The sequence below is a fragment of the Balaenoptera borealis genome, assembly GCF_965194805.1.
Source record: "Balaenoptera borealis genome assembly, chromosome: 7".
Lineage (NCBI taxonomy): Eukaryota > Metazoa > Chordata > Mammalia > Artiodactyla > Balaenopteridae > Balaenoptera > Balaenoptera borealis.
Window position 1 is genome coordinate 65,022,523 of NC_138864.1, and position 18,076 is coordinate 65,040,598.

Consider the following 18,076-nt stretch of genomic DNA (forward strand, 5'->3'; position numbering starts at 1 on the left):
ATGTGCTGATAAGTGGCAGGTATCATTGTTATTGTTAATTACAAGGAACAGAGAATGGTCAGGTTCCTGTTGGCACCATATCTAATCTGCTAATGTTGTCCATTTTTATAGGTGGAGCTCAGTGTCCAAATAGCAGTGCTTTGCAAGAGGTGCGCAGCTGTAACGAGCATCCCTGTACTGTGTACCACTGGCAAACTGGTCCCTGGGGCCAGTGCATCGAGGACACCTCAGTTTCATCCTTCAACACAACTACAACTTGGAACGGGGAGACCTCTTGCTCTGTTGGCATGCAGACAAGAAAAGTCATCTGTGTGCGGGTCAATGTTGGCCAAGTGGGACCCAAAAAGTAAGGGCTTTAGAATGACAACAGTAAATCCTGTGGCCAACCATGCAGGGATTGGCTCAGGCTTTACTTGCTTCATGAAATGAAGCATTTGATTCTTATCATACCTGGCCTCAAGAGTAAGACTTCTTTGTTTTGAATGCAGCCACTGATAAAATTGTAACAGCTTGAGAGTCTTATACCTGGGATCCATAAATTCTCTAGAAATCTTTCTATGTGGTATCTACTTTCAGTGTTACAGTAGCAGTTTCTGCTTTTATTGAGCTAGTGAAGCAATGAAAAAACTGCTTGCTTTGGGCCTGGCTGATCAATAATGACAGTATACAAAGTCCTAGCAGTGGAGGTCATCCATGACCTCCTTTATATCCGTAGGCTATGGAGGCTGCCGATCTAGTATAATTGGGCAGTAGCCCTCTATGCTCTGCCTTTCATTTCCCCTAGAAAGTACTATATCAAAAATACTGAGGCCAAACTTATTACATCTTTTAATGGTTAAATGAATATGCCATTTGTTCCCAAGAGAGAGCCTTAGGATAGGATGAGTGTTATAATAAGCAGAAAAACCATCAGTTTCTTACTGTAGTTACCAGTAGCGTAACAACAAGGCAAACGATTTGCTAGAGGGGAGGGCAAAGAACTAGAAAGTTGGCATATTGTATGTGCCTTGTGAGAAATATAAACAAAAACATGTCATAGCATAACTGGGCTAATTATTTCTTAGACAAAGTTAATCAGTTATAAAAATATATGCCAAGGACTTCCCTGGTAGCACAGTGGTTAAGAATCTGCCTGCTACTGCCGGGGACACGGGTTCGAGCCCTGGTCCAGGAAGATCCCACATGCTGCGGAGCAACTAAGCCTGTGCGCCACAACTACTGAGCCTGCGCTCTAGAGCCCGCGAGCCAAAACTACTGAGCCCGCATGCTGCAGCTACTGAAGCCCACACGCCTAGAGCCCGTGCTCTGCAACAAGAGAAGCCACCGCAGTGAGAAGCCCGTGCACGGCAACAAAGAGTAGTCCCCACTCTCCGCAACTAGAGAAAGCCTGCATGCAGCAAGGAAGACCCAATGGAGCCAAAAATAAATAAATTAATTAATTAATTAAAATATATATATATGCCAAGAGGAAAAAAGAACTCTACCTTTTGAGATTTAGACAGCATAAATCTTTTAAAATTCAAATCATCTTAGCCATGTGAAACATGGAAAGTAAAACCCATCAGTTTGCATTGGTATAAAAATGGCCTCATAATTTCCAAGTACTTGGCTAAGTGCTTAGGTATCATGTGTGATCTTAAGCATACTACTTAACAGATTCTGGCTTCAGTTTTCAAAAATTTTTGAAGGGATTTAATGAAAAACAATGTAGTAATGTAAGCACTCAATAAACCTTAGAAATTATATTTTCTCTTAAAAATTTGAGATAGTTCTTAGTGTTTCAGGGAAAGGATAATAATGTAACTGATATATGACAAACTCCAGGGGATAAATAAGAATCCCATTATGACTTGTTTTTTACTAATGGCCAGGGTTCTGGACATTAGCAGTATTTTGTCCCATACTTTATTTGTTTGTGTACTTTGAAATTAAGAAATATATTAGAAAATACATGCCAAAAAGACTTGAATACATTGAGAAACAATTCCACATGCTTAATAGGTAGCCCCAAACCAATATTTTAATAGAAATAATGCTAAAGTTGTAATGAATCTAACAAAGGATATTAATGTGCAGTGTATTAAAATTCAATAGCAGTAACAGCAGAAGCGGAAGTCCCAAGTGCTGGAGAATTGTGGGTCTTTCTGGGACAAGCAGAGAGGTTGAAATATTCACCGTAGAGGGTTATAACCTGACCAACTTGTCATGGTACAGATTGGAGGGTTATTGTGCTGAGCTTCTATGGGTAAGCTCACTCTGTTCCTATTTTGCAGTTAATCACTTTTTAGATGTTGCTGTTGATATTTTCCTCACGCAAACTACAAAATATATTTCTGAGCAGTGGATGTACATATGCACAAGCCTATGCGTGGAAAAGCCTGGTGGATTAATGTTATTAAATCATTCAGTAGAAAGGGTATCCTGAAGCCCCATGTCAGACCACCACAATAATCCATTAAAAATGTGCTTTACCCTTGCAGCCTTTATTCAATGACCTGGATACAAGTATAGATTTGTTAAATCAAATGGGTTTACTTTGCCCTTAAAGTTCTAAAAAATTAAGCAAATACTGTGAATTCAAAAGAAAATGTTACTACCCTTATGCCTAAATACTAGGTTAAATTCAATGACTGCTTTTCAGTACTAGGCATTTGAAACAAAATGCAAATAGAAATCTTGTTTTAAACTCCTCTTAATAAAACAGATTACTGTGCAATGGTAAAATCAATGTTATTGATCTTATCTATCCTCCGAGTAACAAACTTCAACTCCTATCACATCTGTTTAATTTGACCTTGAAAAAGATTTGGGGGAAAATCAATTCCTTGATTTAAACCACAGACACTAAATACAAAGAGTACAAAGGAGAAAAGAAGCATGTTGACTGAACCAATTGCCTCACCAAAGGAAGTCTGAATTCATTTTACTGGATGTAATCTAGGCTGTATAATTTATCTTTGTGTGTTCATTTAACGGCTTTGTTTTTAGTAATTTTGTTCTCCACAGTTAACCAAGTATCTTGCTAAGGAAATTTCTAAACCATATAAAACAGAATTTTGGAGGTTGTCAATGATAACGTAAATTCCGTTGATTTATTGAGGGCTAAAATTTGAAGAGCATGTAATTGAGTAATGCTCTCCCATTGTTAAAGTTATAAAACTGCCTCATTGAGGAGGAGTGCTTCCAATAATAATTACTAATCAATAGTTCCATAGTTTCAAAAGAATTAACAGGATTTTATGGGGGTTTTGCCATATAATATTTCCTGGTTAAGCATGTAGGTTAAGTTATAATTCTAGTGATTTATAATCTCAATTGTAACAAAACATTACCTTCTATGATTCTCATCTAAATTTCTTTGCCGTCCATGCCCTTGAGTAGGCATAGCAATTAGGAAAATCCAAGCCTATGCTCAACATAAACCAGGGAGATAATTTCTTTTTGAAATGTTGAATCCAATATATTTTTTAAAAATCCACTTTCAAATAAACCCTAGTGTTACAGAATGAGAGAGAAAGGCATGTATCTGTATAGCTGAATAGAACATAATACTTATGGATGAGATAGGATATGTAGATAAAAAAATTATAGATATATCAAAAATGAAGTGTCAGCAAAGCACTATAAAGAAATTATGAGAAGGAAATGAATGATGTTGATTTTTTCACTCATAGTTCAGTTCTGAAAACCTGATTAACTTACTTGTTGAAGGAGTTTATCTTGACTTAACAAAAAATTTGGCTTCTTCTATGGGGAGTATTTTTAAATACCATTTTTCACTAATTTGCCAAATTATTCCAGCAACAGATATACTGGTTGTTTGGTTTATTTCTTCACTGCCTCTTAGCTTACTTATCAGAGATTGATATGACCTCAAAAGAGAATTTCTTAGGAATCAGAGCATTAAGTACTTTTAGTTACATGAATTATGTTATTATATTTTGTTGTCATAATATACATCTTCTTCTAGTGTTCATGACCAACATTTGACCACTAATGATAGTAGAATCAGATTGTGAAGATGCAGAGAAGAATTGGAAAATTTGAAAACCATGTAATAAGTATACAATAAACAAAACTATATTTAAAACTCATACATCAGCTTCCTAAAATTATCTTTTAGGAAGTGAAAACCTTATATAGTGTAAGACATTTCAGTGTTTTGTCATTATTTTTCTCTTGTTTTCCTAATAATATATTTTTGGTGTATTTTTTTAAAATAATAATTTTACTATAATTTATGTCAAGAACACAGTGTTTTATTTTTCTTTAAATTACTTATTGGCTATTTTTGTTTTATTTATATTCACTCTTTTTGTTCTAAAAATATTGTAATTTATAAAAATATTTAAAACTAGGAATAAAATGGAAGAAAAGATAAGGATAGAGACAGTGAATGAAACCAGGAATAAAGCAAAAATTGTTTATCTTAATGAGCTATACACTTTTATTATTTTATTACTTATTTGTTATGAAATACATAGCTGTAAATACAGTATTGGTTTTTGAGCATATACTATGTATAGAATATACTCCATTATAAATTTATTTTGTGCTAAACATATTTTGTAAAAATAAAGTGCAGAATACCCTGGAAGATTATAATTGGCAATAAGCCTATTTAGTTATAAGAGATGTAGCATTGGGTCCTTAAATTGGTAATTTGAACTTCCATAAATTTCTTATAAAACATGTTGGAAAATACAGATTTATTAATGGAGAGATTGTTATAAATGGATAAAATACAATTATTATATTTTCTTCTACATAGCACAATTACTATAATTAAATTTACACTTCCTGCCTTGAGAAGCTTTATTGAGGTTCAGTTTGGAATAATTATTTTGGTTTTATAGCCCTTGTCAAAAGCAGAAAGGATCCTAGAGGTTAAGTTAAATAATACAGATTGATGGCTGTTTAGCAATTTCAGCAATAAAAATTCTAAAGATACTAAATTACCTGGTTTTCTGGATTACTGTAGAGGTCTAGTAGTTTCCCTTTGCTTTTCCCAGGTGTCCTGAAAGCCTTCGACCTGAAACAGTGAAGCCCTGTCTGCTCCCTTGTAGGAAGGACTGTATCGTGACGCCATACAGTGACTGGACAGCATGCCCTTCCTCATGTAAAGAAGGTATTATCTGCAGAGTTTTGAAGGAGGTTCACCTAGGAACCCTCTCACTGGGACCTCCAAGTTCCTCTGGTTGAGCAATGTTTTTATTCTTACATGGGGCTGGCTGTGTAATCCTGGTTTGGCTTGAATGCCATAAAATTTTGGTTTCCTTCTAGAAAATAATACAGCTTTTAGAGTACCAAACAAATGAGTTTTATGCCAAAACTGGCTTAAATAACTTTATACTATAGATCAAGGTGAAAGGATTCTAAACTTTATTAATAATGTTTCCTTTAACATTGATTCTAGAAGAATGTATAGTGGCCTTATGTATTTCAAAAAGAATATAGAGTGATCTCAATACTCATGGCTCTCAACCTACTTAGTGGCAAGAAATAGCCATGGGACCAGATTCAGTACAGATTCAATTATATGACCCAAAGGATGGGAATAAAGGAAAGAGAAAAGTGGTCAAATTGTACCTCTGCCAACACTTAACATGACATGAGGCATTTACAAGACGAGGATTTGTTCCCAGTTTGGTTTGTTTTTGCTTTCATTACTCACAGACAAAGACCCTTTAATATCATGGCAGATACTTTGTTAATTCTTTACCCTCCAGGATAGAGTCCTTTCTCGTTGCTGCTGAGAAAGATGTGAGCATTCTCCAGGTGACTTATGCAGTAAGTGATCACATTGTCTCTCAGTGTCACAAATGACACTGTCTCCTATTTTTTATTTTACTCTCCCGACAAATAGAGACATTTTCTTCAGTTCCTTTTATGCTTTTACTTATGCTTCTTGACTCTCACTAGAGAGATTCAATTTAAGAATCAACTTCTAGGACTTCCCTGGTGGCGCAGTGGTTAAGAATCTGCCTGCCAATGCAGGGGACACGGGTTTGATCCCTGGTCTGGGAAGATCCCACATGCCACGGAGCAACTAAGCCCGTGTGCCAAAACTACTGAGCCTGCGCTCTAGAGCCCGTGAGCCACAACTACTGAGCCCGTGAGCCACAACTACTGAAGCCCGTGGGCCTAGAGCCCGTGCTCCACAAGAGAAGCCACCGCAATGAGAAGCCTGTGCACGGCAACAAAGAGCAGCCCCCGCTCACCGCAACTAGAGAAAGCCCGTGCGCAGCAACGAAGACCCAACGCAGCCAAAAAATAAATAAATTAATTAATAAAATTTTTAAAAAAGAATCAACTTCTAGTTTAACCACTGTTTTAAATCACCAGAATATTTTTAAATCCTGAAGATATTACATAAGATTATAAACTTAATAATGGATAGTTTTTACAGTGTGATTATTTTATATAGTTGAAACATGAGTTCCTTTTCATGCTTTTTCTGTTTTAAACACCCTTGAAATAGCAAATAAATTAAACCACATAGTGTGTAAGAATAGAAAATGTTGATTTGAAAAGTCTTTTAAGGCATTTTAAAAGCTTTTGGGAGAAAAAGAGTTAGCATTAACTCTTTAAAAATGTTAATGGCATTAATCTTATTGATAAAGCAATGTCATTGACATTTTTATCCAGATTTTCTTCTTTTATCCCCTTACTTTCTTAAAAACTAAATAACATATGATATCCTTTAGTTTGGTCATAATCAGCAGTGGGATTGTAGGTTAGTATTTCTCATAGGTTAGTATTTCTGTGACAATTGTTGGCTATTCATTGCTACAATGAAAAAGCTTATTAATTACATGGAACTTATGTGCTTGAAAATTTTATGCTGAATTTTTTATACTTGATGTTTTGTATTGGTATGAGATAGGCCATTTACTAATAATTCCAAAACATAGGCAGTTACATTTATAATGACATGATTAATAATCTCACACAAGTTTAACATTTGTAAGTAAAATTTTTGAAAGTAGAAAAAAATTTGCCTTTTCTTTATGTTGGGCATTTCCTTATTTTCGGTAAAATATTTCAAAATAACAGTACTTTTGGTCTAAAGCATTTCAAGAAAATAAAATAAAATAAAAAGATAAACTAGAAAAGGTTTCATTAAATTGATTCTAGGATAGACACTCCTCAAAATGAGAAATCAGGTAAAATTTTCTCATTTCATTAGAAATGAGACATTTTGGTATATTGCAATATCCCAAACTAATTTGAAACTAATTTGAGATATTGGAATATGTCCAGGAATTAAGAACCAATTTAGTAGTCTAAGAATTTGTTATCTTATTATATATTATGTATGTCTGGAAAGGGAAGAAAAATAGATGTGACTTACTCATTAAAAAAACCTATCACTGAAAATTAAATAACATGTTTTTTTTAAATTTTGCTTTATATATATTTTTATACAACAGGTTCTTATTAGTTATGCATTTTATAAATATTAGTGTATATATGTCAATCCCAATCTCCCAATTCATCACACCACCACCACCACCACCACCACTTTCCCCCCTTGGTGTCCATACATTTGTTCTCTACATCTCTGTCTCAATTTCTGCCCTGCAAACCGGTTCATCTGTACCATTTTTCTAGGTTCCACATATATACGATAATTTGTTTTTCTCTTTCTGACTTACTTCACTCTGTATGACAGTCTCTAGATTCATCCACGTCTCTACAAATGACCCAATTTCGTTCCTTTTTATGGCCAAGTAATATTCCATTGTATATATGTACCACATCTTCTTTATCCATTCCTCTGTTGATGGGCATTTAGGTTGCTTCCATGACCTGGCTATTGTAAATAGTGCTGCAATGAACATTGGGGTGCGTGTGTCTTTTTGAATTTTGGTTTTCTCTGGGTATATGCCCAGTAGTGGGATTGCTGGGTCATATGGTAATTCTATTTTTAGTGTTTTAAGGAACCTCCATATTGTTCTCCGTAGTGGCTGTACCAATTTATATTCCCACCAACAGTGCAAGAGGGTTCCCTTTTCTCCACACCCTCTCCAGCATTTGTTGTTTGTAGATTTTCTGATGATGCCCATTCTAATTGGTGTGAGGTGATACCTCCTTGTAGTTTTGATTTGCATTTCTCTAATATTAGTGATGTTGAGAAGCTTTTCATGAGCTTCTTGGCCATCTGTATGTCTTCTTTGGAGAAATGTCTATTTAGGTCTTCTGCCCATTTTTGGACTGGGTTGTTTGTTTTTTTAATAATGAGCTGCATGAGCTGTTTATAAATTTTGGAGATTAATCCTTTATCTGCTGATTCGTTTGCAAATATTTTCTCCCATTCTGAGGGTTGTCTTTTTGTCTTGTTTGTAGTTTCCTTTGCTTTGTAAAAGCTTTTAAGTTTCAGTAGGTCCCATTTGTTTATTTTTGTTGTTTATTTCCATTACTCTAGGAGGTGGATCAAAAAAGATCTTGCTGTGATTTATGTCACAGAGTGTTCTTCCTATGTTTTCCTCTAAGTGTTTTATAGTGTCCAGTCTTACATTTAGGTCTCTAATCATTTTGAGTTTATTTTTCTGTGTGGTGTTAGGGAGTGTTCTAATTTCATTCTTTTACATGTAGCTGTCCAGTTTTCCCAGCACCACTTATTAAAGAGGCTGTCTTTTCTCCATTGCATATCCTTGCCTCTTTTGTCATAGATTAGTTGACCATAGTTGTGGGGGTTTATCTCTGGACTTTCTATCCTGTTCCATTGATCTGTATCTCTGTTTTTTGTGCCAGTACCATACTCTCTTGATTACTGTAGCTTTGTAGTATAGTCTGAAGTCAGGGAGTCTGATTCCTCCAGCTCCGGTTTTTTCCCTCAAGACTCCTTTGGCTATTCGGTGTCTTTTGTGTCTCCATACAAATTTTAAGAATTCTTGTTCTAGTTCTGTGAAAAATGCCATTGGTAATTTGATAGGGATTGCATTGAATCTGTAGATTGCTTTGGGTAGTATAGTCATTTTCACAATATTGATTCTTCCAATCCAAGAACATGGTATATCTCTCCATCTGTATCATCTTTAATTTCTTTCTTCAGTGTCTTATAGTTTTCTGCATACAGGTCTTTTGTCTCCCTGAGTAGGTTTATTCCTAGGTATTTTATCCTTTTTGTTGCAATGGTAAATGGGAGTGTTTCCTTAATTTCTCTTTCAGATTTTTCATCATTAGGGTATAGGAATGCAAGAGATTTCTGTGCATTAATCTTGTATCCCGCAACTTTACCAAATTCACTGATTAGCTCTAGTCGTTTTTTGGTGACATCTTTAGGATTTTGTATGTATAGTATCATGTCATCTGCAAACAGTGACAGTTTTACTTCTTTTCCTATTTGGATTCCTTTTATTTCTTTTTCCTCCCTGATTGCCATGGCTAGGACTTCCAAAACTATGTTGAATAATAGTGGCAAGAGTGGACATCCTTCTGTTGTTCCTGATCTTAGAGGAAATGCTTTCAGTTTTTCACCATTGAGAATAATGTTTGCTGTGGGTTTGTCGTATATGGCCTTTATTATATTGAGGTAGGTTCCCTCTATGCCCACTTTCTGGAGAGTTTTTTATCATAAATGGGTGTTGAATTTTGTCAAAAGCTTTTTCTGCATCTACTGAGATGATCATATGGTTTTTATCCTTCAGTTTGTTAATATGGTGTATCACATTGATTGATTTGCATATATTGAAGAATCCTTGCATCCCTGGGGTAAATCCCACTTGATCATGGTGTATGATCCTTTTCATGTGTTGTTGGGTTCTGTTTGCTAGTATTCTGTTGAGGATTTTTGCATCTGTATTTTGCATCTATATATATCAGTCATATTGGTCTGTAATTTTCTTTTTTTGTAGTATCTTTGTCTGGTTTTGCTATCACGGTGATGGTGGCTTCATAGAATGAGTTTGGTAGTGTTCCTTCCTCTGCAATTTTTTGGAAGAGTTTGAGAAGGGTGGGTGTTAGCTCTTCTCTAAATGTTTGATAGAATTCACCTGTGAAGCCGTCTGGTCCTGGACTTTTGTTTTTTGGAAGATTTTTAATCATAGTTAAAACTTCATAACTTGTGATTGGTCTGTTCATATTTTCTGTTTCTTCCTGGTTCAGTCTTGGAAGGAAATACCTTTCTAAGAATTTGTCCATTTCTTCCAGGTTGTCCATTTTATTGGCATAGAGTTGCTTGTAGTAGTCTCTTAGGATGCTTTGTACTTCTGCGGTGTCTGTTGTAACTTCTCCTTTTTCATTCCTAATTTTATTGTTTTGAGTTCTCGCCCTCTTTTTCTTGGTGAGTCTGGCTAATGGTTTATCAATTTTGTTTATCTTCTCCAAGAACCAGCTTTTAGTTTTATTGATCTTTGCTATTGTTTTCTTTTTTTCTATTTCATTTATTTCTACTCTGACCTTTATGATTTCTTTCCTGCTACTAACTTTGGGTTTTGTTTGCTCTTCTTTCTCTAGTTACTTTAGGGGTAAGGTTAGATTGTTTATTTGACATATTTCTTGTTTCTTGAGGTAGGCTTGTATTGCTATAAAATTCTCTCTTAGAACTGCTTTTGCTGCATCCCATAGGTTTTGGATCGTCGTGTTTTCATTGTCATTTGTCTCTAGGTATTTTTTGATTTCCTCTTTGATTTCTTCAGTGATCTCTTGGTTATTTACTAATGTATTGTTTAGCCTCCATGTGTTTGTGTTTTTTATGTTTTTTTTCCCTGTATTTGATTTCTAATCTCATAGCATTGTGGTCAGAAAAGATGCTTGATATGATTTCAATTTTCTTAAATTTACTGAGGCTTGATTTGTGACCCAAGATGTGATCTATCCTGGAGAATGTTCCGTGTGCACTTGAGAAGAAAGTGTAATCTGCTGTTTTTGGATGGAATGTCCTATAAATATCAATTAAATCTATCTGGTCTATTGTATCATTAAAAGCTTGTGTTTCCTTATTAAATTTCTGTTTGGATGATCTGTCCATTGGTGTAAGTGAGGTGTTAATGTCCCCCACTATTATTGTGTTACTGTCGATTTCCTCTTTTATATCTGTTAGCATTTGCCTTATGTATTGAGGTGCTCCTATGTTGGGAGCATATATATTTATAATTGTTATATCTTCTTCTTGGATTGATCCCTTGATCATTATGTAGTGTCCTTCCTTGTCTCTTGTAACATTCTTTATTTAAGGTCTATTTTATCTGATATGAGTATTGCTACTACAGCTTTCTTTTGATATCCATTTGCCTGGAATATCTTTTTCCATCCCCTCACTTTCAGTGTGTATGTGTCCCTAGGTCTGAAGTGGGTCTCTTGTACACAGCATATATATAGGTCTTGTTTTTGTATCCATTCAGCGAGCCTGTGTCTTTTGGTTGGAGCATTTAATCCATTCACGTTTAAGGTAATTATCGATATCTATGTTCCTATGACCATTTTCTTAATTGTTTTGGGTTTGTTTTTGTAGGTCCTTTTCTTCTCTTGTGTTTCCCACTTAGAGAAGTTCCTTTAGCATTTGTTATAGAGCTGGTTTGGTGGTGCTGAATTCTCTTAGCTTTTGCTTGTCTGAAAAGCTTTTGATTTCTCCATCGAATCTGAATGAGATCCTTGCTGGGTAGAGTAATCTTGGTTGTAGGTTCTTTCCTTTCATCACTTTAAATATGTCATGCCACTCCTTTCTGGCTTGTAGAGTTTCTGCTGAGAAATCAGCTGTTAACCTTATGGGAGTTCCCTTGTATGTTATTTGTCATTTTTCCCTTGCTGCTTTCAATAATTTTTCTTTGTCTTTAATTTTTGCCAGTTTGATTACTTTGTGTCTCAGCATGTTTCTCCTTGGCTTTATCCTGTATGGGACTCTCTGCACTTCCTGAACTTGGGTGGCTATTTCCTTTCCCATGTTAGGGAAGTTTTCGACTATAATCTCTTCAAATATTTTCTCGGGGCCTTTCTCTCTCTCTTCTCCTTCTGGGACCCCTATAATGTGGGTGTTGTTACGTTTAATGTTGTCCCAGAGGTCTCTTAGGCTGTCTTCAGTTCTTTTCATTCTTTTTTCTTAATTGTGTTCCACAGCAGTGAGTTCCACCATTCTGTCTTCCAGGTCACTTATCCGTTCTTCTGCCTCAGTTATTCTGCTATTGATTCCTTCTAGTGTATTTTTCATTTCAGTTATTGTATTGTTCATCTCTGTTTGTTTGTTCTTTAATTCTTCTAGGTCTTTGTTAAACATTTCTTGCATCTTCTCGATCTTTGCCTCCATTCTTTTTCCAAGGTCCTGGATCATCTTCACTATCATTATTCTGAATTCTTTTTCTGGAAGGTTGCCTATCTCCACTTCATTTAGTTGTTTTTCTGGGGTTTTATCTTGTTCCTTCATCTGGTACATAGCCCTCTGCCTTTTCATCTTGTCTATCTTTCTGTGAATGTGGTTTTTGTTCCACAGGCTGCAGGATTGTAGTTCTTCTTGCTTCTGCTCTCTGCCCTCTGGTGGATGAAGCTATCTAAGAGGCTTGAGCAAATTTCCTGATGGGAGGGACTGGTGGTGGGTAGAGCTGGTTGTTGCTCTGGTGGGCAGAGCTCAGTAAAACTTTAATCCACTTGTCTGCTGATGGGTGGGGCTGGGATCCCTCCCTTTTGGTTGTTTGCCCTGAGGCGACCCAACACTGGAGCCTACCCAGGGTCTTTAGTGGGGCTAATGGCAGACTCTGGGAGGGCTCATGCCAAGGAGTACTTCCCAGAACTCCTGTTGCCAGTGTCCTTGTCCTCACAGTGACACACAGCCACCCCCCACCTCTGCAGCAGACCCTCCAACAGTAGCAGGTAGGTCTGGTTCAGTCTCCTATGGGGTCACTGCTCCTTCTCCTGGGTCCTGATGCACACTCTACTTTGTGTGTGCCCTCCAAGAGTGGAGTCTCTGTTTCCCCCAGTCCTGTAGAAGTCCTGCAATCAAATCCCGCTAGCCTTCAAAGTCTGATTCTCTAGGAATTCCTCCTCCTGTTGCTGGACCCCCAGGTTGGGAAGCCTTACGTGGGGCTCAGAACCTTCACTCCAGTGGGTGGACTTCACTCCAGTGGGTGGACTCCAGTTTGTGAGTCACCCACCCAGCAGTTATGGGATTTGATTTTATTGTGATTGCACCCCTCCTACTGTTTCATTGTGGCTTCTCCTTTGTCTTTGGGTGTGGGGTATCTCTTTTGGTGAGTTCCAGTGTCTTCCTGTCAATGATTGTTCAGCAGTTAGCTGTGATTCTGGTGCTCTCGCAAGAGGGAGTGAGAGCACGTCCTTCTACTTCACCATCTTGAACCAATCTCTCCTTAGCTTTCTTCTCATTCTCTCAAAGGACATCAATTACTTGCTAGGGGCTAATAAAAGGATCTGGGCCCCCACAGTGATCCAGTCTCCAAATGGCCAGTGAGCACTGACAGCCACAGCAGTCAAAGTCTTGAGGCAGGGGAATCCATGGTGCAGGTGAGGGATCCCAGGGTCTGGTCTCAGTGATTTCACTTACAGTACGATCTTGGGCAAGTCATTCCATTGGGTTGCTGTGCATGGCATGAACAATACCAGGTTTGAAGAGTTGTAGATTCAGTGGTACTATAAGCCAGGGCATAAATCAGACAATGATGAATGCTAGAAGAAAAATAAAGAAGGGGAAGGAGGATAATGAGTAACTGAATAGGGTTGAAATTTCATCAAATAACGTGATTTTTAATTTGATCTCTGCTGATGATTTTTACAGTTCTAAGAGACTGATTTACTCTTCTCTGACCATTTATAAAATACAGAAAATTTTATGTGACAAACTGTGATAACTTATATAAGGCACTTAAAAAAATTTTAGCAGATAGATGAGGGAACAAATAGACTGTGAATACTGTACATGTGTTTATTAAATTAATACTCATCTGTAATATATGCATAAATACTTATTGCATTTCTAATTTATTGATTACTATACTTAACTAGCACATTGATGGCCCCACAGAGAACTTCAAAAAAGCTTTTGATCTCATTTAAAATGTAGAACTCTTCTACATAGATCAGATAATGTAAGATTTACATGATTTAGTAACAAGATTTAGTGGTAAAGCAGGAAGAGCTCTAGGGAAGAGACAGGGAAAATATTAGGGAAAATCTTGTTGAAAAAAAGGTAGAAGAGGCCTTTTTGAAAGAGAGAATGCATAAAAGAATCCAAAGTGATCAAAGGCATCAGGAAAAGTCTTAGTGACCATGAAAAAGATGTGTTGTTCGAAAGAAAGTGGGATCCAACCCACTGGAGCTTGGAGTGTGTCGAGGAAAGTCAAGATGTGAAGTTGGAAAGGAGAACAGAGGCAGGTTGTAGAAGACCAAATTAGATTTACTCATATATAACAGGACACAGGTTTTAGTTTTTGAACATAAAAATGAGTAGTGAGTTTCATGGTATAATGGAGTGTGTGGACTTTGAATCAGCAGATCTGGTTTGGACACCTGTCTTGGCCACAAAGCAGCCAAGTGACCTTAATCTCTCCAGATACTTAATCTCTGCAAGCCTTGATTATAACATCTATGAGTTGTTCTGTGGCAAAAATGAAATAACATATGGTAAAGTGCTCTATGCTTTGTGAACTGTAGTTCAGCTACAGCTACATTATTTGTTGTCTATAGTGATTATAAGTTCCTGTAGGAAAGGCACTACATAGTGCATATGGTCAGAATCTGGTAAATGTTTTAACTTGGTGTATTGAAAGCATTCTTTCTTAGAAGTTCAATTATGTTGCAATATGTGCAAAGTATTTAGGTCATGATGAAGGAAAACTTACTAATACAAATTTCTGATTATTATTATTGAGGATTTGCTGGTACATTTACTGATAATTGTTTTTAGATGCTTCACTGTGTCATTAAACATCATACATATGTTTTTAAGCAATCATTCACTTTTTTCATTCTACACAGATTTTTCAAGTAACTGCGATTTATCAGGCACAATTTTAAATATAAAGGATATAGCAATAAACAAGGAAAACAATTTTCCTGCGTTTAGGAAGCTTACGTTCTGGTGGTATGAGACAGAAAAGGCATTTAGTGATTGTTCTAATGTCTCGATGCATGTGAAGGATCAAGTGAACAATGCAGGGTGGGTGAGAAAAAAAGAAGATGTGACATCATTTTGGAGAGTACAAAAGTGGGCAAGTTAGTAATATGTAATAGAATTTGTAATAGGCAACATGGAGTACCCATTTAGTCATGCATTTTAAAAAGGAATTGCTCAACACAGTTGCCAGTGTTTCTTCAGCCATGTTCAGCTGCCTGAGTGAAGGAAAGCTGTAGGAAAATAATTAGCATTGATTAAGTCAGGGCTTTTCCAGAAGAGTACAAGAACGGGAGAGAAAAACAGAGAGTCAAGGGTGTTTTCAATGGAGTGCTTATGTAATAAAAAAGTATGGAATCTAAGGTGGGTTGGGATGGAAGTGAGGTCATAAAAGGGATGATATAGTGAAAAAGTGATTGGGAAAGTGGATTGGCAATCTTGATTGAGTTTGAAGAATTTTTAGTAAGATGAACTTTCACTTTTTTTTTTTTTTAATTTAATCAATTATTTATTTATTTATAACTGTGTTGGGTCTTCTTTTCTGTGCGAGGGCTTTCTCCAGTTGCGGCGAGCGGGGGCCACTCTTCATCGCGGTGCGTGGGCCTCTCACTGTCGCGGCCTCTCGTTGCGGGGCACAGGCTCCAGACGCGCAGGCTCAGTAGGTGTGGCTCACGGGCCCAGTTGCTCCGCAGCATGTGGGATCTTCCCAGACCAGGGCTCGAACCCGTGTCCCCTGCATTGGCAGGCAGATTCTCAACCACTGCGCCACCAGGGAAGCCCTGAACTTTCACTTTTAGTAAAGTAGGTGAACTAGAAGGTTAGGAGGAGTGACCAGAAATTAATATGTTTGAAGATGAGAATGTGCAGCTGTTGATGATGATATCATCAGGGGCCTGAACAGAAGAGCTAGTAGTTGATGCAAGATGCAGGAAAAGGTCATCGGAGGTGAGGAGGTACAGTAATTCAGAGTCCAGTGCCTTGGATGGGAATAACCATGTGGATGGCCAAACCACCAAAGGGGTTGCAGGGGTAGGAAGAGAAAAGATTACAGTGAGGGATGTTCTATGGTCATTAAATAATGAAATGTTGGTGGATGAGTGCTACAAAGTAGATAGCTGATGGTAAAATTGATGACAGGAGCTTCAGAGGAGTTAGATATTTTTAAAGGTAAAGAGAGGAGAAAAGACTGGGAAATGGCTAGGTAGAGCCAGCCTCCACTGGCAAAGAATGTGAAGGAAACTTTTTAAGAAGAGATTGGAGATGAGAGACAGTGTGTTCCTTTAGGTACAGTGGTGGAAAGATTAGAGGGTAGAAAAGAAAGAGAAATTGAATAAGGTTATGCACAGCTTGTATGCTGTGGTCCAGGTATGATGGAAGACGCGCAGAGGGGACTGAGGGTGCTAGTTTCTTGTGGTGCGACAGGCATGTTAGATGTAATGGGTTCAGTTGGGATAGTCTCTTGGTGAAAGGTAGGTAACTGCTGTAAATTAAAATGCGTGCTGCCACTAGGATACTAGTCTTCTCTGAAGCTCCTGGATGGTAGTGGGCAAAGAGTGCAAGAATGCCAGCTCAGGAATCTGCTGTCCTGTGAGCAAGAGGTTCTGAGATGTGGAGTTGTGTTTGGCCAAGCTCAGGTCACATCTCACCACCAGCAGATCAGCCCTACCTGTTCTATTTGGCAGCTCTGGGTTGAGTCTCCTAGAACAAAAGGCTTTCAGAAATCTTAAACCTAGGCACTCAGACTTAAAAAGAATAACTATAGTTGTGTATTGAGGAAAAAAAGAAAGACTGGGGGGTTGGCAGAGGGGCTTGCTGTTGGACACAGTGCCAAGATGCTTTGTGTGCTGGAAGAAACCTTTCCTGTTTCACCTGTAGACTGCTGTAACTGAGAATAAGGATACAGTGGTGTTATAGAAGACTAGCCTTTTGTCATAGGGAAAATAAAGCAATGACATGTAGTTAGCTTTTCATTATTTGGTATGAAATGGAAATAAGGCAAGCTTCATTGAAATTACACTGACTTCCGCGTGCAATTAAAAAATGCTTAAAAATTTGAATGTTCAAGGATAGATAATAGCAAACGAAAATTAATTCGGGAATGAGGTGGTTCTTTTAAAAACTTAATTCTGTAGGTAAAAATCTACATTTTGTAGGAGTTTGAACTTATGAAAATGTAGAGCTACCCTCCTTTTTAAGTCACTTTAAATAGGTAAAATTACAGTATAGTATTGCAGAAAATGGAACAGAGTAGCTTAGGATTCCAGGAAGAACAAGCAGAGTAATTTGAAATATTATTCAGCCCTCTCTCATGATATGTCTTGAAAAATCAATGCTGGTAAACATCAGTATTGAACAGAAAGTAATTTAATCCTCAAACCAGTGTACTTGTTAATGTTTCCAAATTTTCATAAATTTTTACAAAGGGCTTTATTAAAGATGGAAAATATTTATGCATATAAATTATTTGTAACTCTAATCTTTAAAAAATCAATACTTTTGATCAAATAATACACTTGGCTGCTCAAATTGTGTTTGCTCCTTTTTTTCTTACTACATTTATTGACTTGAGGGCTAGCAGGGATATTGCAGAGGCATCTTTTCTACCTTGATGCCCTCAAACAGTACTATGCTAGGATTACACCTCAAAGGTCTGAAAACTGCCTTTCCATTTTACTTCTTGCATGAAACGTTTCCCTTTCAATTTCCTCTCACTGTGCTGCTCCAGCCTGCCATCCACCTTGCTTCCAGCTTAACCCATCTTAGTTTTGCCTGACCTTTAAATCCTTCCATCAAGGAACTTCTCCAGTGAAATTTATCTTGAATATCTTAAGATATCTGAAAAATGCTGTAGCTGAGTGAGAGATTATATATCCTCTGAGTCTCTATGGCCTATTACCACATAAATGTTTTCTGAATATATAATCCCTTTTTTCTCTACCTATCCTAAGTAGGTATTTTCAAGTACAAACACTATAGGATTATTCCTTTATTTTTCCCATGCTTATTATTTCCAAT

The 18,076-nt window shown here is 37.0% G+C and overlaps 1 protein-coding gene across 1 annotated transcript in view; it reads left to right on the forward strand.

Moving 5' to 3' along the window:
- Positions 1-18,076, forward strand: part of THSD7A (thrombospondin type 1 domain containing 7A) — a 460,930-nt gene that overhangs the window by 366,211 nt on the left and 76,643 nt on the right. Inside the window, exons 8-9 of the mRNA XM_082398710.1 lie at positions 112-346; positions 5,013-5,128. Coding sequence (XP_082254836.1) covers positions 112-346; positions 5,013-5,128 — 351 coding nt within the window. The remainder of the gene's footprint in view (positions 1-111; positions 347-5,012; positions 5,129-18,076) is intronic.